This window comes from Typopeltis vanoorti, chromosome 8 (genome assembly GCF_054136105.1).
Source record: "Typopeltis vanoorti isolate ZY-2024b chromosome 8, IOZ_Tvanoo_1.0, whole genome shotgun sequence".
In the NCBI taxonomy this organism is placed as follows: Eukaryota; Metazoa; Arthropoda; class Arachnida; order Uropygi; family Thelyphonidae; genus Typopeltis; species Typopeltis vanoorti.
This window is the reverse complement of record NC_143556.1, coordinates 61,557,775-61,579,233: the sequence shown is the minus strand read 5'-3', so window position 1 is coordinate 61,579,233 and position 21,459 is coordinate 61,557,775. Positions and strand designations below refer to the sequence as shown.

The following is a 21,459-nucleotide window of genomic DNA, read 5'->3' as shown; positions in this document are numbered from 1 at the left end:
CTTGACCATTTTGTTTAATTTGAGTCTCGGGTCTGGGTTAGTCCCGAGCAGGTGGAAAGAGAGGAAATAGTTCCACTGCATAAAGGAGGTTCCAAGACTACTGTTGTAAATTACCGACCGATTAGCATATCAGGAATCATTGTCAAGGTCTTAGAGAAAATAGTCAAGAGGAAAATACAAGATTGGATAGAAGAAAATGGGATACTGTATCGGGGACAGCATGGTTTTGTGAAGGGTAGGTCATGCCTCAGTAACTTGCTCACGTATTATAACACAGTGACGGCTGAACTGGATAAGGGTAATGGGTTTACAGTGATTCTACTGGACCTTGCCAAGGCCTTTGACAGGATTACACATGGAATTCTAATCAGTAAATTGCAGCATATGGGAATGGACATAGGGTTGGTGAAATGGATAGGAGGGTGGTTGACGGAGAGATATCAGAGAGTGGTTTACTCGGGAGTAGAGTCCACAAGACGGCCTGTGACTAGTGGTGTGCCACAAGGATCTGTTCTTGGACCACTGCTGTTTAATTTGTTCATAAATGATATAGGAAATGATCTGAGAGGAACAGTTCATTTGTTTGCGGATGATGCGAAGTTGGGTAGGGCAATAGTGAATGCAGATGACGTCAAAATTTTGCAGGATGATTTGGATAGATTGGAGGTCTGGGCTAAGGAGAATGGATGTCAGTTTAATGTGGCAAAATGTAAGGTTATGCATTTTGGGGTGAAAAGATTGGCGGCAGTTTACTGCATTGGTGGAACCGTGCTCCAGGAAATTGATGAGGCACGAGATTTAGGAGTGTTGGTAGATAAGGAATTGAAATTTAGGGGACACATTGCAAAAGTGACCAAAACAGCTCATCAAATCACTTGCTGAAGAATACGTTGACAAGCAGAGACAAGCAGGTTATTGTTCCTCTGTATCGAGCCTTGATAAGACCTCATCTAGACTACTGTGCTCAGATTTGGTCACCTAGGTTTCTTCTTGATGGGGAGGAGGTGGAGAGGATCCAGAGGCGAGTGACCAAGATGATAGGAGGTCTGTGGAATGAACTGTATGAGAACAGGTTGAGGATTTGTGGGTTGCAAAAATTGGTTGATTGGCGGAGAAGGGGAGATATGATTGAGACATTCAAATTACTGAAGGGTTTCTATAAAATTAATTCAGAAGATATTTTTGAGAACAGGGCTGGTTGTGGGAGGACTAGGGGACATCCATGGAAACTGGGCAAAAAGTGTGGTTAGTGAAGGTGTTAGAGCTGGGTTCTTTACTTTTAGAGTAGTGAATGAGTGGAATGCGCTCCCTGAGTCTGTGGTGGATGCTGTGACAGTGAATGAGTTGAAGGCGAGGTATGATAGATACTGTATGAATGTCAAATAGTTGTGATGAATATGATTTGGGGCCTCCCTCGATGAGTCTAATGACTCCCTGGAGTTGCCCGTAATAATAGTAATAATAATCCTTGCTCTCCGCCTCATTTCACCACAATCATACCTAGGCAACACACTGACCACCCTTCCTGTCACACTATTCTCCTTTATTTTTCCAAGCAGTCTCCTGCCATTCATTTTGACATGCTCTTTGTTCTCTCTCAAATCATTCGTACCAATTAATACAATTAACTCTTTTGCTCGTTCCCGCCTCATATTCAATGCCTCAATCACTCTACTCATTTTACCGCCTGGAAAATATACCTTGTGCATTTTATCCTCTAGCACACCTTTAATAATGGAGTCGCCATACAACGCCACTCGCTCATCTTTTGTTAACTCTTTCATGCCATCATGATTTATTTTAATAGTTTTGACCTGAATTCTCTTAATTTCATTCCGCATCCATTTCATTTCTTGCTTCATCCAATCCAATTCACCTTCTGAAACTCACAACACATTCACTCTATCATTAAATCTTTCTAACTTTCTAACTCTCGACCTCCTCTTCTCACTTTCCCTCTCATTCATCCTTTGTTTCCGTACTTTCGGTCCAACATACGTCCAACTTTCACTATCATTCTTCTCACTTTCACTCTCACATATCTTTCTTTGTTTCCGTATTTTCGGACTAACATGCATCCAACTTTCGCTATCATTCTTCTCACTTTTACTGTCATTCATCTTTCTTTAGTTCAGTACTTTCGTTCCAACATGCGTCCAACTTTCGCCATCAGTCATTCTTTTTTCGCTATCATTCATTCTTTCGATTTTTTTTACTTGCGATTTCTGCACCGCGCCATTTCTTCTTTGATTCGTTCTCTCAATTTCGTTTCTTTCCGCCTCACTTTCGTCCCTTTTAACATCCATTACGGTTGTCAAATCGCTCTTTTTCTTTTTTCCTGATTTTTTAACATTTTTTCGCCTGTCTGTCTCGCCATCCTTCTCTTGCAAACGTGCACTCGCGACACAATCGGTACTAGCACTTTCTGTTATCAACTTCATATTCGCATTCATCAATTCCTCGTTCAGGTCACATTTCGCACACACCCTTCTTCCATCCGCACTAAACATCCACAAATCATTTATGTAATCGAAGGAATACATATACATATATATATATATATATGTATATTTTGAATGATAAACTATAGCAAAAGTATCACTTCTTCAAAACTGCCACATAATATCTAAACTAGCAGAATATATTTACATAACAATCTACTTCATAAACATTTATTTCAATTGTAATGAGCTATTCTGGGAAGCCAAGAAAGTTGAAGCCAAAGAACTAATACTTGTAGTGTTCTCTAAAAAACAAAATCATAAAAGTGTGAGCTTTTGCACAATCTGTGAAGTATTCTTCAAACTATGATTACAAATAAAAAATAAATGAAACTTAATTTGGAACATATATTTTTTTAAGATTCGTATTTTCATTATTTTATAAACTAATTGTTCAACAAAAATAATTATGTTGAATTGAATTATTAGAGAATAAAATGTATTATTGCGCTAAATTTTTGTGCTAATTAAACAGAATTAGCACAAAAATTTGATAATGACATTGCCTTTCCATTTATATTTAAGTAAAGAAAGTAGGAAAGGATCACTTATTTTTCATGGCATTAAAACTATAATTATATGATAAAAGAAGTAGAAAAAAATAAAAATAATTTGTAGTTATTTAGTCTATCTAATACAACCAAGACATATACAATTTTGCAAGACATATTCCATTTACCAAGCATACGGCAATGAACTTCATTTCTTGCTACAGGTAACAGAAACACAGGTATGAATGCAAGATAATCTGATTAAATGTTATCCTCAGTATGAAGAATTATCACACCTTGTAAGGAATGGCCAATTTCTATTTCTTTCAACAAATAATATGCATTGTGTTCAGTTTTTGCTGGAAGTGTATAAATGTCCTGGCCGGTAGAAAGGCTAGCTTGCTTTTTGTTGTGCTCTGGGTCTCATCATCATCATCATCATCACTCTTCTCAAAATATTGATTCACAACATTCTCCTTTTTTATACAGCTGTTGCCATAAAGTATTATATTTCATTCATTTAACTCCAATGTGATTTATTCTCCATACTCTGAGGATGCTGACATCAGTTTTTCATTTCCTTCAAACAGCATCTGACTATTTCTTATATGCCTCTCTATTCTTCTCTTCTCAGTTTATTATATCACTTCTTTTACAATGTTATATGCCTCTGTTTCCTCTCTATTCCTCCCTTCTCAGTTTATTATATCACTTCTTTTATAATGTTACTTGTACCGTCTTAGTCACATGCTCACCAACACACATTTTTTCAGAATTCACAACAGTTGTAAGAATTTCTGTACTCTTTGGTTTTCAAGAGGCTGATTTTGAGAAGTATGCAGACATATCAGATAATATCACATCACTTGATATATCTTTTGGTTAAATTGATATTTTCTTCTTAAATTGATATTTTTTGGTGTGTGGCAAGTTTCCTCTTTGAATCTTGGTATAAAATGGTCTGTTCAATCTTCTTGTTCAATAGTAACAGCTGTTATATGTTTCATAGCTGTTACTATTGGCATTAAGCTCAGAACAGTTATCCTTATCTGAATGTCATTGTTATTGACATAATGTTGTGAATATCACATTGTTGACTTCATGACTTATTTTTCACGGTATTAACAACACTACAAACACTTTAGCACACCCAGGAGTGTATGAAGTTCCATGTGACTGTGACTTGGCCTATTATGGACAAACAGGAAGATCAGTGAACATCCGCCTGGAAGAACATGAAAGATGCATTTGCTACTATTACTATGGCAAGTCAGGACTGGCAGCCCACGCTTTGGACACTCCTTCACGCAGGATTAGATGGAGGAAAACGAATGTGCTATTTAGGAGTCGTTATAGATCTGAAAGATTATTTTTTGAGTCAGCAATGGCTTTGAAGAATTCTCCCAACCTTAACAAATATGGTTGCATTAATTTGCCAAAAATTTGGGAGACAGTTATCCTAAGAAAAACTCCTGGATAACTGCTGTTTTTTTTTTTTTTTTTCCCCGTTAGAGGGCACCAAAAATAGGACTTTAGATCTTTTGTCTTTTACAATTATATTGTTTCACTCACTCACTGTCGCGTTTACATGTGTGTTGTGCTCTGATGATGCTGAGTTGAAAATCAGCAAAATATTAGCGTTAATAAAACATCTTTGTTGATAAAAGTGTTTGTGGTGTTGTTAATACTGTGAAAAATAAGTCATGAATAACCATCAACACCTAAGCTTATCTGTTAGACATTGTTGACTTGTTGTTTCTATAAGAATATCACATAAAAAACAGTTTAATTTTTAACTTTTTTTGGACACTTCAGCCATTGCTTCTGAACTTGTTTACATTTTTCTGTGGGCTTATCACATGTTACAAGAATGATGAGAAATGAACATACTTTTTATACTTTTATATGTTATGTGTACAATTATGCTTTCTTCTTCTTACTTTTGTTATCAAATGCCCTATCAGCCTTCATAGCACAATTGGAAGAATGATGTTACTATTGCGCCCTTTGGTTGGAAAAAGCCTAAATTTGATTCTCGTTGTGATGAGAGTAATCATTATATGGATTTTTTTCAATTTAAGGTGAATGAGCCAATCTCATACAGAGGTAGGAGGGTTTTTCTCCTGGAAACTTAGGTTTTTAATTCTGCATAGAAGCAAATCAGCTTGAGAATACATGCAATTTACAGACATGATGATGGTAGTAGTGGTTCTATGTGGTTGGTGGATTAAATGTGGAGATGGAGAGTTGTAGAATAGAGTACTCTCCCTTCACGAGTTCTTTGACTCCTTGGAGGTGTCACATAATAATAATAATAATCTACATATTCTCTGAGGAATTTTGTTAAATTTGAGAATGAAGGATTCTTGTGCAAGGATTATGGGGAAAGAGACGTACTGCAATGACCTTAGTGGTGAATGCACTAGTTATTTCATCCTGGTGTACCTGCCAAAGAATACAGATAACAGATGTCCATGGATCTTGCCACATTGCAGACACAAGTAGTACAACAAATACAACAAAGCAAATGAGAAAGTATAGAAAAAATTAAATGCACAGCACAATCATGGGCAAATCCCCCCCCCCCCCCCAAGAAAGGGTGTCCCCACATGCATGGGATCCAGTTGATTGATAACAGTGGTTTTCCTGTGATGGTCATCATTCTCATAATTATCAAATTTCTGAGATGCTGAATATGTATCTCAAGAAGTGTACAGAACATTACAATAAGAGAAAAAATAGAGAAAAGAATACCGCATAATAAAGGCTACATTATTACTAAGATCCTATCAGATAATTCACCTGAAAATTAAGCTTTAATTTATAAGGATTCAAGTATTTGTCATATCTTATATATCAGACTTCTAGAACAGTGCTTCCCAAACTTCTGGATGTCAGGGCCCCCTTTGCAAAAATTAAAATATTTCACGGCCCCCCTTGAAAAAAAATCGTAATAGAGATATATTATTATAATATTTATTGTATTTATATTCAATACAAAACATACACAGTGAATATTACAAAAATTAAATGCATATATTACATTTTTTGCCTCTTACCATTTGGTTCTGAAGACGATGCGGACTGTTCTGGTAAAATATGAAATACTGTCCTTTTTTTTGAGTCTGTTTCTGCTTCTTCTGATTGTTCGTGGGATTTTTTATTTATTTTTTTATCAGCCACTTATCCATCTCAGGGTTAAATTTTTTAATGTAGAATAGATCAAATAATATCACCACTTACCGATACTGGTACACCATAGACTGATAACAGGAAATTAGTGAATATTACCTGAATAAGGGAATCCCCTGACCAGGAACATTTTTCTTTTTTGTGACTTTTCTCCCTTTACGGTAATTAAGCTTAACGCGAAACAGACAGCAAAGGCAGGTTATTAAAACGTGCATATGATTGGTGCGGTATTAACAAAAGATCGCGCAACCGAAAGATAAAAGCATAGCTGACAATTGAGTTGAAATGCTAACTCTCTTCAACTGAATTCCATATGCAAAACTGCCATAACATTTATTATATATATATATATTACTTAGTTTTAACACTTTTACGAATTTTAACACGTTCGGTTGAATTTTATTGCTGCCTTGGGAAATCGAACTCATATGATTGATTATGAACTCATATGAACTCATATTAATAACAATAGTTTTTAGTTAGCTACTGTGTTTGCCCATGCAACATATGGTTTTGTTTCAGTCTATACAGCATAGTTTCTATATGAGGGGACATGTGATTCATTAATTAGTGTGTTTTTATCCCAGTTGTCTCTAATTGCACTATTTGTTGAGAAATATATTACACAGACTGCTCATACCTTATTCACTGGCATAATAAAAGTACTTGTTTTTATTGCCTCTGCAGTATAGTGGCTGTTAGGGAGGGCGTGTTGTTTACCACTGCAAGCGAGTTACTATCTCCCCACATGAACTTGTTTAAGCTTTTTTTCATGTGTGAAGTATATGCGAAACTTTTATTGATAACAGAAAACTAGCTCGGATGACAGTGATAATATAAAACGAGTTTTGATATGTATATAAAGTCAATATCAACAGTCCCTGATTACGAACGTGTGATGAAAGGGACGGGAAGATTTGGAGCTTCTCTGGAGAGCATTCAAAGTAAATACAATTAACCACTGCTTTGAAATGAAATTTATATGAATAAGCATACATTTACTAATATTCATTAAGTGCCGAAATACGCAGGAAGCAAAGTTTGTGAACCAACACCAATGTGTGAATTTTTCCATTAAAATATAAAACATAACAAAAAAGAAATAATAAAAGTTAAATATGTTTCTTTTAAAATAAAAAAAAATCTACTTAGTCTTAAAACATTTAAAATTTGTTTTCATTATTTCACGCCCCCCCTCAACAAAACCTATGGCCCTCAAGGGGGCCGCAGCCCACAGTTTGGGAAGCGTTGTTCTAGAACACTTCTAAATGCATTAATCTACTGGCCTTCCTCTGTGTGTTTTTCTTGCAATCATGGCATCAAGCAACAGTTCTGCAAACCTTTCCACTCTCATCCTTTTCAAGTAATCAGACCACACCAGATTAGCTCTATTCACACATCACTGAATGCTAACAATGAAGAGGTCTTTCCTAATTTCTTAATTTTTCATATGATTTAGATCAGCGGTTCTTAACCTTTTTTTGCCTGGTACCCCCTTTCAACTATTTGTATGGCCTGGCGCCCCCCCCCCACTCAATTTTACACTAGGTTAATGACTCGATAAGATAATTATAATATATTGTTAGGCAAACCTAAATTATCATCAACATATTTGAACTGACAGTTAATTAAAAATTAATGAATTTGATACAAATTAATTATACTCAAAAAAAGATGTAAAACTGTATTTAATAAGCCAGTCATTAAAGCTACCCTGAGTCTGATGAGGTCTTGCTAATTTTTCAATATCAGGTTCAATGTTCGACAAACGAAGTCTCAAATCTCCTTTTTCACTTATTTGCAATCTATTTTGCTGCTTAGTTAACAATGGCAACATGATGCTGAATCCTTTCTCGACCAAGATGAAGAAGGAAAAGCAACGAGCAATACTTTTATTTCTTGCCAAAGCTGAGGATACTTGTATTGCATGTTTAGCCAGAGTCTTTCATACCCACACTGCTGAATTTTTTAAGTCAATAAATTCTTCACACAAATTTGGATGAACAGGAGTGGCATCAGAAAGAAATGGATAGCCAGCCTGGCTGGCTGAGTGGTTAGTGTATCCGCTCTCCAGCCAAAAGACTGCAGGTTTTCGAATCCTGCCTTGGACATGGATGTTTGTGAGGGTCTGTGGAAATACCAGTGGTGGTGGTGGTGGTCGGTGGTAGATGGCATTGGTGTAGTTGCTGTCAGCTGGTGGATTGAGTAGTGGAGACAGAGTTGAGTTGTAGAGCAGGTGCCCTCTCTCGATGAGTCCTTGGACTCCCTGGAGGTGTCAAATAATAACAACAACAACAACAATAATAATTTATGACCCAGTCAGGTATTTTAAGTGCTTATAAAAGTCTTTGAATCTGATCATCAAGTTTTCTTTCAGTGTCAGAAGATGGAAACAATAACAACCGAAATCCCTATCTAATATTAAATCATCATCATTTATTATTTGTAGATTTGTGAACTGCAGAAAATCTCGTCTTCCAATTAAGTCCAGGATGATTTTTAAATTTAGTCTTTAATTCGCGAAAGTACTCCACATTCTTTTTTGCTTTATTTGGATGCTTTCTTCTTAAATGCTCAATCATTCTTAAAGGCTTCATTTGAGAAGGTTTTTCACATATTAAGCACATTGGTAACTGCTCATTATTTATAGATGGAATAAAGGCCAGCAAAGGTTGGTCGATTGGTAGAGCCTCTGCTACTAATAGCTTAAGCAAGTTTGTGTGCGGTTAGTAGTTAGATGGGGACAATCGTTCGATGCTGTTTGCGCACTCTCCCTCGATGAGTCTTAGGACTCCCTGGAGGTGTCACATAATAATAATAATAATAATAAACTCCATATTTTAAATATTCACTTGAATATTGATGACCTTTTCTTTTTTCACACATTTTAGGGTTGTCAGATGGGCGTTAGGAAAAATAGCAGATAAAGCTTATAAAAGTAGTGGATTCTGCTAAAAATAACCTAAATTAATTATTTTTAATGTAGAAAGTTCAGACCAAAAAGTAGCCCAATTACTTAACTTTCAGTGTAAAAATTCTAAAAAATAAGTAGCCAATAAATTTGAACTGTATTGCCAGACATTCAATATTCTGAACAGTGTTGCCAAATATACGATATAAATAGGGATGCTAGATTAAATAGGAAATTTATTGCTTTATTATATTAGTAATATTATAACTTAAACTCCCCCCCCCACACCACCACAGCATTCACAGCACCCTCAGGGGGTATTACTGTTCAGGTTAAGAATCACTGATGTAGATATTCTATCTGTTCATTCCTCTAATTTTTCTTATAACTCTGTCTGTGGATGTTTGCGAAATAAGCAGTTGATCTTTCATCAACTGCTTATTTCTAACTCAACTCTCAAACCTATAAATTAAAATTAGTGTGAACACAATCTTCTATAATATGAGTGTAATGTTTTGGCTAATTTTTCTCTTATTCCATGTAAGTTTATTCAGTGCTCCCAATGTTATTATTATTATTATTTGGATCACCATGGAGTCATATGCTCATTGTGGGAGACCCATCTCAGACAATATAAAGTCTATCATACCACTTCTTAAACCTATTCATTGTCTGCACATTCACCACTTTATGAAACAATGAATTCCAAAATCTAACCATCCTCCATGATGAAAAGCAACTTCCCACACTCCTACTCATCACCTCCTTTTGCAACACTTCCAGGGATGGCCTGTTGTTCTACTATATGAAAAATTTCTATGGTGTCAATCCTGTAAACACTTCTTAACAGTTTATACATCTCAATCATGTCACCCCTTTGTCTTCTATCTGCCAAACTCTGTAGTTTACATGCCCTCAATCTGCCTCTATACCCTAAGGTTAGTTTATCCTCTTCAAATCCTGGTGAACAAATCTCAGCATGGTAGTCCAGATGTGGCCTGATAAGGGCATTATACAAAGGAATCATCAGTTGTTTATCTCTACTGGTCAAAGTCCATCTTAGTAGTATTGCAGCAATCCTGCTGATGACCTTTCCCATCTTTGCAATATGTGCTCTCAACTTCAAATTGTTATCAACAATCACGCCAAGATACTTCGCTTCATCCACTTCCACTAGTACAGATCCACAATGTTGGGGATGTTTCCCCAACAGCTAAGGCTAGCTAACAGCACCCACATAGGGTGCTCCTCATATGACTTTCGACTTTCAGTCTAATTTTTCCACTTATTGTTTTGTGCAGTTTTAATATTGTTTCTTCGAAGATGTCTCAGTGACAGATAAACATAATTTATAGGGATTTTAAACATTTTAAGGAGAGTTTGGTTAGATTCTGTTTTCTCAGTAGCGAAAAGGTTAAATTGGAATTATAGTTATCTTTGCCAAAAGTTTATCTTAAGCATTTCTTATGTTAATTAGAAATTATTATTATTATTATTATTATGGACCTCCATGGAGTCACAAAACTCATCCCATGAGGCCCATCTTAGACAACACAGTCTATTATACCAGTCCTTAAACTCATTCACCATTCACACTCTCACCATCCTATCAGGCAATGCATTCCATAGTCCAATCACCCTTCATGTAAAAAAGCCACTTTTCATCCCTCTTGTTCACCATATTCATTTACAATTTCCAGGAATGGTGACCCTTTGTCCTTTCTCCATCCACTTGTTCTGCCAAATGAAAGATCTGCTCAGTGTCAATCCTGTAACCACTTCTCAACAGTTTAAATGTCTCAATTATATTACCTCTTTGTCTATCATTCCCCAAACTGAAGTCTATATGCCTCAGTCTGTTCTTATAACTAACATTGTAAACTTATATAATTTTTGTTATCTGTTTCTGCATCCTCTTTAAGATTAATTTATTCCTTTCAAATCAATCTGAGCATAATAATCCATATGTGGTCTGATCTGGTCAGGTCGTTATACAATGGAATCACTACTCTTTCTATCTCTACTGGTCAGCTTCCTTCTAAGTATTGCAGCAGTCCTTTGGATTACCTTCACCACCTTTGTAATATATTCTCTAAACTTCCAATTTCTATCATTCATCACCCAGAGAACCTTTGCCTTCCTCTGGTATAAAAGATGATGTGAAGCTGGGAAGGGTTATTAGTAATAGTGCTGATGTGGTGGCTCTTTAAGAGGATTTGAATAAGAAGATAGATAGATAGATAGGAAAATGAATGCGATGCCAGTTTAATGTAAATAAATGTAAGGGCTTAAAATTTGAGCTCTGCCAATGGAAGACTACATTCTTCAATCATTATGTGTAGTTACCTTAAACTGATATCCCAATTCATTGCCCATCTGTCCAGCTTATTCATATCATCTTCTCAGGCCATCATATTGGAACTATTACTGTTAACCCTTTTATCCTCACATCATTTGCAAATAATGAATAATTCCCTGTAATCCACTCATATAATCCTGTGAAAAGACTACATAAAGATTAGACAGTAGTCTTTTGACACCACTTCTTTATACACAAACTTTCTGGTATCTATCAGACAGCCAATCTCCATCCAGTTTACTAACCTGATATGTAAACCCATATGTAACAATATTGCTTTATCATGTGCCCCCCCCCATCACATGATAAAGTGATTTACAAATGCCTTTGTAAAATCCAAAAAAAATGTCAGTATATGCCTTTCTGCTCATCAAACATGTTGATATTTTATTATATAAGACAGTCAGATTACTGAAACAAGAGTGCCTCTTAAAAAAATCCATGTTTGCCCTCATGGATAACATTAGCTTCATCTGCTCAATGCAGTATATGCTCTCTCACTGATTTCTCTAAAATCTTAACAACTACAGAATAAATAGAAACTGCCAATCTAACCCTCTATGGATAGGTTGACACCTCCATGGATAGATTGACTCTTATCCTCCTTCCATTTCCAGGTTATCATTGAAAAGCTTGGTCAAGAGCTGTCAGTTTCTTAGTACATTCTCTTAAGCCACATTATGCAATCCCATCATCTCACTGCCTTATTGACATTAAGAGTACTTTGAAACACATTTTCCTTATGTACTTCTAAACCTTGAACTTTCCCCATCCATCTAGTAATAAAACATTTTTCCAAGATGAAATACCCCAATAAAATGATTATTAATCAACTACACTGTGTCTTCTATATCAGTTACTTGACTCCCATTTTCATCTAATGGTGTCATTTTCCACAATCATCTCTCTTTTTTCTGCTCACAAAGTTCTCCTCCTCTTTGTTCATCACTTCCACTGCTAGCTTCTGGAACAGTCTGCCATCTTATGTGTTTCCCAAGGAATACAATCCACAGCTTTTCAAGATAAATGCGAACAAGTTCCTTCTTGCTCATCCATGGTACTAGCTTACTATAAGTTAACCATCCTATCATGGATGGGTTCACCACAAAAAGTAAATAAAATAAATAAATAAATAAAAAATAAAACAAAGTTCCTAGGATTTTCCTTGAATTACAAGGCTAATCAGTTTTGTTGAAAGTCTCTTTCTTGGCCTGAGAATTATGTTCCTCGTGAACTGCTCTCCACTCTCTTCTTATACATTTTCCACAATCTTTTTTTCATCTGCAGTGCCCATTTCATTTTGTCTGTCATCCACTTTACATCAAATTGTGTTATCTTTTTTCTCTTGAGGTATACAACTTGCTTTTGCTATGAATAAATATTTCTTCACTAGTTCCCATGTACTCATGATCTGTCTCTCTCTCTCTCCCTCTCTCTCTTTTTTTTTTTTCAGTTCTTCCATCTAAGGAATGATCCAACCTGATTTCTACAGTTATTATTGGGGAAAGCAATTAGTGAACTTTAGTTCACTAATTGCTCCCCCCCCCCCCAATTTTATCCAGGCTCAGGACTGGCTTATAGCAGGAATGTATTCATGACTGTCATCCATGTGTGTGTTCATGGGGCCAGTGTGCCTGTCCTGGGGGATGAAAAACCCAAGTTTCTGGGTGAAAAATCCCCTACCTCCATATGAGACTGGCTAACTCACCTTTAGTCGAAAGAGACCAGATAAAGGTTCCTCACGTCACTGACAGGAATCAAACCTAGATCTTTCCGACCAAAGGGCTTTGTCTATGCTGACTGAGCTATGGAGGCTCGTCAACCATGTTTAACTGATCTAAATAATCTTTGGACAGACGGAGGTTATGAATGCTATGAATTCATTTTTTTTTTTTTTTCATTATTAGTAATAATGTTATTGCTTGCTTATTTACATCGCTAGGTGGTTATTTTGTTTGTTTAATTTGAATGATTTGTTGTCTTTCTAGCATGCTGCATATGCCTGAATGATTAAAACTGATTGTTGATTGCCCATGTTGTTTGAAATGCTTGTTTTTATTCTGAAGATAAACTGTTATTTTAGTCCAGAATATTTGTACGATTTTTAATTATCAATAAAGAATTATATTTTTGCTGGGATTATGTGTTTTTGCTTAATTTATGTCACAGGTTTCCTTTAAGTATTTGCATTAAAAGAACACACATTTTTGGCCACACATTTTTGACTTCCCAGGTATCATATGCTAAAACATTTCCAAAATTGCCATATTCTGTATATTTACTTTGACCTAATCTGCTTATCATTATTGTTCCTAAATGCTACTGATCCTTTTCATTTTTTTACTTCCTAAATTATTAGTATCCATATTATTGTCTTAATCATAATATAAGATATATGCCTGCCTTCTCCAATATATATAGGTATTGAATATTATTCTATTACATTTAATTGTTTTTAGGTTAGAGGTGTCGATGAAAAAGGCTTTCCAGTCCAGCGTATAACTTCCACTGCTATAAGCCCACAGTTACCAGGTATACAGTAGATATTATCCTCTTTCATTTAGTGATAAACCTTTATCAGATTATATGATACGCTTAGACTATCGCATATATAAGACAGCATCTGGATAATTAATGGTTAAATAGACTTTTATTATTATTTATTATTATTATTATTATTATTATCTGACCTCAATGGAGTCAAAGGACTCAGATCTATACTCTCTCATGCCAAAAGATCATTGAACCATGCCTTGTACCCAGTCACAGTTCTGCGCTCAGCAGACTTTCAGGCAATGCATTTCACTCACCACTTTCCACACTTCTCACTCCCCTGCTTACACTCTCCTTATACAACTTCCATGGATGGTCTCTAGTTCTACCCTTGCTACCCTCTACTCTACTCTACTCTCTTTGCCATATTAATCTGAGAACAATCCCTTCACTACTTACATGTCTCAATCACATCCCCTCATCTTCATATATTCACAAGGCTCTGTAAGTTGCATTCCCTCAATCTCTTCTCATATCTGATATTCCATAGAACTGATGCTAACTTAATAAACCTTCTGTGAATCTTCTCTAATTCAGGCCCCCCCCCCCCCCAAAAAAAAACAAGTGACCAAATCTCTGCACATTAGTCCAAATGAGGGCATGATCAAAGCCTTATACAGGGGAACCATAACCTCTTTGCCTCTGCATGTCAATTCCTCCTTATTATTGCCAATCCATTGGGATGTTCTTACAATTTTAGCAATGTGACCTCTAAACTTCAAGTTTCTGTCCATCATCACTCCCAGATCTCTCATCTCCTCTACCTCCTTCAAAATTTCTCTATTAATTGTATACTTTGCATCCTAACCTTACCAACCAAATTTCAAGACCTTGCACTTTGCAACATTAAACTGATAGCTCCACTCCTTTACCCACTCACATAGCCTTTTGAGATCCTTCTGCAAGGCTACAATGTCTGTTCTACTTCTCATAGTTCTATCCAACTTTTCATCATCCATGAACAGCTGCACATCTCCAGTTAAGATAGCCCCAATGTTATTAATGTATAAGTTAAAAAATAAAGGTCCCAGTGAAGAGGAAGGTCACTTTTGAAAGGACCTTTCTCTTTTGGGATACCAGTCCTCCATATACAACCCATTGATACCTGGTTGACAGTCAGTCTATTATCCAATTTACTAGTCTGTTATCCAATCTCCTTTCTTTCATTTCAGCTATCAGTTTGTCATGTGGCAGTCTATCAAAGGTCTTGGAAAAATCCAAGTACACTACTGTATATGCATCTCTTTTAGCAAGTGAGTTTGTCACCTTGACAATGTCTACAATATGTAAGTAGATCTGAAACAATGACCTCCCCCTAACAAACTGATCCTGACCATCATAAAGAGTACTGCTATTATCAACCCACTTCTGAATCCTAGTCCTCACCAACTTCTCTAATACCTTAACAACAACCTCAGGCACACAAAGTGGCTTATAACTTCTAGCCTTCTAGCCTTAGTTCCCCCCCCCCCTTGTAAAGTTGAATAATTTTCCTCACCTTCTATTCCTTTGGGACTTATCCTGTTGAAAGACCCATGCTAAATAGTTGTGCTAATTGTGGCCAAAGGTGCAATTAAATCCATAGGGCATTCCCTCAAGACACATGGTAATATACTGTCGGATTGTACTGCCATATTAACATAAAGTTTACTTAACTCATATACTTTCTGCTCATTCACCATCAGCCCCTCCTCTGCCATACACCATACACACTACACTCCAGCTTCTCCTGATGTTGCTCTCACATGGTGAAATACACTGATAAACTGATCATTGAATAATTCGACTATATCCATTGGTTACCAGTCTGCCAGTGACATCAACTAGCTTCATCCTCCTGTAGTCAGTTTTCCTTCTACTTGGCATAAATTGAAAGAACTCATTAGGATTTTTCTTAGCTTGATTAGCTAATTTCTTTTCATACTTTACTTTTGCTACCCTTACTAACTGAGTCACCTTCTTTGCTTGTTCCTTGTACTCTCATACAATTGATCATTAGAGTCTTTATCTTGTGTTACCTCCACAGTACCTCCTTCTTCTTCTTCTAGATTTCACACTTAATTTCTTCATTTATCTATTTTACTCCTACCTTGTTTAGCCTTTTCACCTTTCAAACACTCAGATATTTCTGATGTTAAGTAGCTCTTGATCAATGCCCACACTACATCTATATCCTTCCCACTCAGCTCCTCTTTCCACACTATAGCTCCCAGTTGTCTCCTAAACTTTCATAATCACCAGACTTGTAGTTCCACATATGAGCCGCTCATTTGCCAAATCTATTAACTCCACAAAACAAAAAGCAGAGAAAATTGATAATATAGTATACATTATTTTTTAAAATTCCTTTTAAAATTTAAATCCCAATAAACATTGTAGAATGTATTATTACAGGCATAACTTTTATCCAATGACATATAAAATGCATAAAATAGTATATCCTTGGAATAATCAATATTTATTTTAACATTTTTTACATAACTAAGGGAGTTAATTGATTTGGCAAGTTAAAATAATTCAGTAACTCATTAACATGTTAGCGGCGTGTCAGTCACTGATGATGATCTTCCATTCAGGCCATGCCAGTCATTGGTGACCAACGATATAAAATGTAATAAATAATATTCTGATTTATAAAAATCAAGTGGATATTAGATCCAGCATTATTTAAAAGCCAAATGTAGAAAGTATGAAAGTTTCGTAAAAAATAAGTTGACCAGAGAGGTTAGGAATATGCCTGCTGGCATTTAACAAGTCACCCTAGTGCAGACCACTTTAGAAAACATGCATGCTGCCCGGGCATCCATATATTTGCTTTCTAATTTAGTCCATTTTTTTAAGGTTTCATTGGCCTGACAGCTGTTTCAAACTGGTTGGTTCTCCTCAGGGACCAGTTACCTTAAGAGAGCAAAAACTCTCTTTCAATACTAAGGAACTTGAAACATTGAAGAGGTGTATTTTTCATAAGCAAACTCTCAGTCAGTGTGTAAAAGTATTTACTAAAATAAAGAGCAAAAGGCTTCAGTTCGGCGATGCAAAATTTATAAAAATCAAGTGGATATTAGATCCAGCATTATTTCAAAGCCGAATGTAGAAACTATGAAAGTTTTGTAAAAATAAAATAAAAATAAAATAAAATAAGAAAGGACCAAATGAGAAAGCGAATATATGGATGCCTGGGCAGGGTTCTTGTTTTCTGAAGTAGTCTGTGCTAGGGCGACTTGTAAATGCCGGTGGGCGTATTCCCGTAAGCTCTCTGGTCAACTTATTTTTACGGAACTTTCATAGTTTCTACATTTGGCTTTGAAATAATGCTGAATCGAACATCCACTTGATTTTTTTAAATTTTGCATTCCCGAACTGAAGCTTTTTTGGCTCTTTATTTTAGTAAATAATATTCTGATATTAAAAATTAATGCAAAGTGACACAATTTTTGAGGCTTATTTATAGTATTACTATTTACAGTTTTTTTTTATCTCAACAATTTGTAAGATGAATAGCTAATTTCTTTTGAAATTCTGTAATAGATATATTTTTTTGGTTACATTTTTAAATAAAATATGTGCAGTGTAAACAAAAAGGTAAATGAAGTGGGCTTGGCACTTAACATGTTAATTGTATTTCTTTTTTTGAAATTTTACTTTTTTTTATGACGGGATAATGGTAAACAGTTTACCATTATTATCTAATAATGGTAAACTGTTTATGTTTATTTTTAATGCAACATATGGTGTTGCATTAAAAATTACTTAACTAAATTCTTATAAGCATTTGAATTGCATTATTGCAACAATTTACTTAAGAGTATGGAGTTAATCACATTGACTTCTGAAATAATTTATTTCTTAATTGATGGCCAAAATTTTTTTTATCATTTAGTGGTGTTAAGTCTAATTATTAAGGAAATTAATTTTTTTTAAATATAAAAAGTTAAGCATCAATCAAGTGCTTCAGCACTAAAATTTAAAAAAATTGAAAAAGTAGAGTAAATCACTTTGGCCTGTGAATGGCTCATACATCACTTCTTTCTGGAAGTTCTCATGTACTGGCTGCAACCCATGTGATCACTTCATGGTCATTATCTTCAAATGGGGGAAGGACACTCTATCCACAATCACATCCTTTGATGATATAACTTGATCTAAGACTCTTAACCCTCATGTGCTTATTGTTACATACTACCTAAGATTGTTGTCCCTTAAGAATTCAAGAAATTCATTCTACTTATTCTCTGATGCTATTTCTTCATTCCATTCAATATTGCCATAGTTGAATGAAATCTAATGATCGCTAATCCAAGTTGCCCATACATTTCTTTGTTTCCATCTTCTACATTCCCTGTCCTGTGGCAACATTTCACCAAATATCTCATTCTGTCAGCCTCCACTGCACACCATAGTGCTTTAAAACCACTGTCACTTTTTACTCCTATATTTCAACCTTGCATGACATAATTCCTCTGCTATCATCAGCAGGACTCTCCCCCGTCCCTTCTAGTCTTTCCTATCTTCATGAAAAACATCATATCCCTTCATTTCTATTCCTATCAAGATATCATTCTTGATAGCATTGGAATTATGAACTCAATCGATATACCAATTTCATCTCTCTTATTTCTGCCACTCCTTGCATTCATAAATAAACATAACAATTCATGTCTTGGTCTATAGCCAGTCCTGATCATGCTGTACCCCTTCTATGACTTCTCCTAACCTGTTCCTGTCTTCATCTTTTGCCCCATACAGCCTCCCAGACTCAAGCCCTCCATGTATTCCTGGCCATTCATTTCCTATGCTGACCATCCACATATGTGCATTCATTACAACATCCAGAATCCATTCTCCTTACATGTCTCCCTGACCTCCTTGTCCTCCTCTCCCGTTTCCCTGTCCAACTTGCTTTCCTGTTGTCACATTCTCTTCTCCATTTATAATCACATCATTCTCACCTAGTACAATCTTTAGCTTATTCACATAATCTTTAACTTCTCCTGATATCTTGTTTGCATCATTCATTACACTTCCTTCCAGCAGCAACCTTCCTAAATGACTCGCTTCAGAACCATTCATATGCAGTTCATTGCTCTTATACAGCCCTATTCATGCCTCAAACTCCCACACATTCACAAACTGCACTCCTTTTTATTCACATATTTCAACTAATATTCCATTCAAGATATTTGCTCTCCACTGCAACATTGTCATACCTGGGCAATACAAACTATCCTTCCTACCACACTGTTATATTTCACTCTCCTCATTAACCTGCTGATATCCAATCTCACATTCTTCCTATGCCCAACCAAATCATTTGTCTGAGCTACAACCACTAACTCTCTTGCATGCTTATTTCTCATAACTAGTGCCTCAATCATCCTGTTCATTCTCTCTCTTGGAATACCACTGTAAAGTTATGTGACTGATGTTTATTAACTTTTATTTTTTTTTACTGCATTTACCTATATTTGATCTTACTAAATATGCAATTAAATCTTTGTCTGCTGCGCCTTTGTAAAGTTACTTTATTTATTATATACCCTTTACCTATCTACCTTACTTACTCATTTATCACTCTTAATTCTCTCTTAAGTCTCATTAATTCCTTACTCATACAAATCTTATTATTTCTGTAACTGTTGGCCACTATAAATGTATTGAATGATAGTGCACCACACTGTTAACAAAGACACTGCTTCAGGCCAGAGCCAATCCCTTTGTTATATTTCTGGTATTAACCCTGTTTCTAATTTTGCAAAAATTTATTTGTTAATGCTGCGCCATCCAAAATGATTAGACTAGAGAAGCTTCGTTGTCTGGGAGAAAACACTCAGAATGGCACAACATTCGGTATTCATACAATTACTTTTCCAAATTTCATCAAAAACTTATGTGTCTTAATTTTACTGCAGTCGTGGCTATCCCCAAAATCTTGATTCGCACAGGTTCTACTTTATGAGTGGTGCATTAAAAACATAGATCAGGCAAGTTATTAGGTTGACAAGAAAGGATTTATTAAAAAAAAAAATATGGTACAATTACTGATAATTACTTAACTAGATTAATTCAATCATGCAGATATAACCTGGGCACTCTTAATCTTTCTCAACACGGAGCAAAATCTATTACTGAACAAATTATGAATTCCTTCTAACTACTTAACATTCTAAAGTAATCGTTTACCAAATCTTGGTCTCAGGAACTATCTGACTATAACAAAACAACATATTCAATCACAACACTTCACAAGTCCTCATACAAACTACAACATTCTGCTTGTGGATCAGATTCTAAAGTCCTATTATATTTCGAAAGTCCAATAACTTATCAGTTCCTATCTTCGTTACAATCTAACATTCTTGTATATACAAAAGATTGAAAGTTCTTACATTACTGGGGCATTATGATCTTTCTGGCTTTCTCTTTTGATCATCTGTTATATTCTTACGACTCGTTGTTTCTTCCTTTGGTTTACTGCTTTCAGAAAAGACTGGTTAGCGAATACGTTCACGATTCACTTCCTTTGATGTAGGCGAAGCTGGTGTGTGGGGATTGGTCCACGTGGTTCTGCATATCATCTCGGTCTATGCTGATTTTACTGCTCTGCCGAGGCCTATGCTCACTCTGGATCTCTGTCTGACCGCATAGCTGCCTATGGACATTGTCCTTCTCAACCGCACTCGAACTTCCTTCTCTGGGAACGACAGGAACAAGATGGAAAAAGCACCTCGAGTTGGTGTTGCCAAGCTATATATTCACTGCTGTGATATTCTCCCTACTATGTCATTGTTTTTACCCGGCACCTAATTCTTCTGCACTCCGTGCCGTTGCTCCTCCTTGCGTGTCCATGGGAAACTCCCGTGCACCTTTTTAGACTTTGCATACATGACTGCCTCTGGACATGTTCTTAATCCACTTATCTCGTCTGTAACTTTGATTGAAACTTTCGCATACTAACATTTTTCACCTATTTTCAACCTTAGTTGTATTTACAAAGACGGTTAACATTATAATACATAAGAAGATTTTTAAATCATGGACTTTATCGCTATTTTACAATCAATTTTACCTTTACCAAGTCATCGATATATAGAGAAATACTTGTACAATATATAAGTATTTCTCCGAAAATTTTGATACTTGTTAAATCTGAATGAAATGTAGTACAATAAATTTCTGTTGTACTACATTTCATTCATTTTTCCATTCTTTTTCCATCTTGATCGTGAATGTATTCTTTTGCACTCTTCCATTTGTATCCACCATACATCTGATTTCATTTTGTACACTCAATGAAATTGCAACTTTGTAATTACATTAATTAAATAAACATATTAATATTTCTTATGGTGATCTCAAACACAAGTGGTTATTCAGCCTAGTATAGTGGGATGTAGAAAGAAAGCAATTTATTTACATTAAATTTGAATACTTTTATGAAATACTGTTTATTTG

General features: G+C 35.6%; 1 protein-coding gene across 1 annotated transcript in view; it reads left to right on the top strand.

The window, feature by feature from the left end:
* LOC150104035 (hemicentin-1-like) overlaps positions 1-21,459 on the top strand; it is a 594,473-nt gene that overhangs the window by 137,482 nt on the left and 435,532 nt on the right. The window contains exon 7 of the mRNA XM_090396386.1: positions 13,914-13,986. Within this exon, the coding sequence (XP_090252512.1) occupies positions 13,914-13,986 (73 nt within the window). The remainder of the gene's footprint in view (positions 1-13,913; positions 13,987-21,459) is intronic.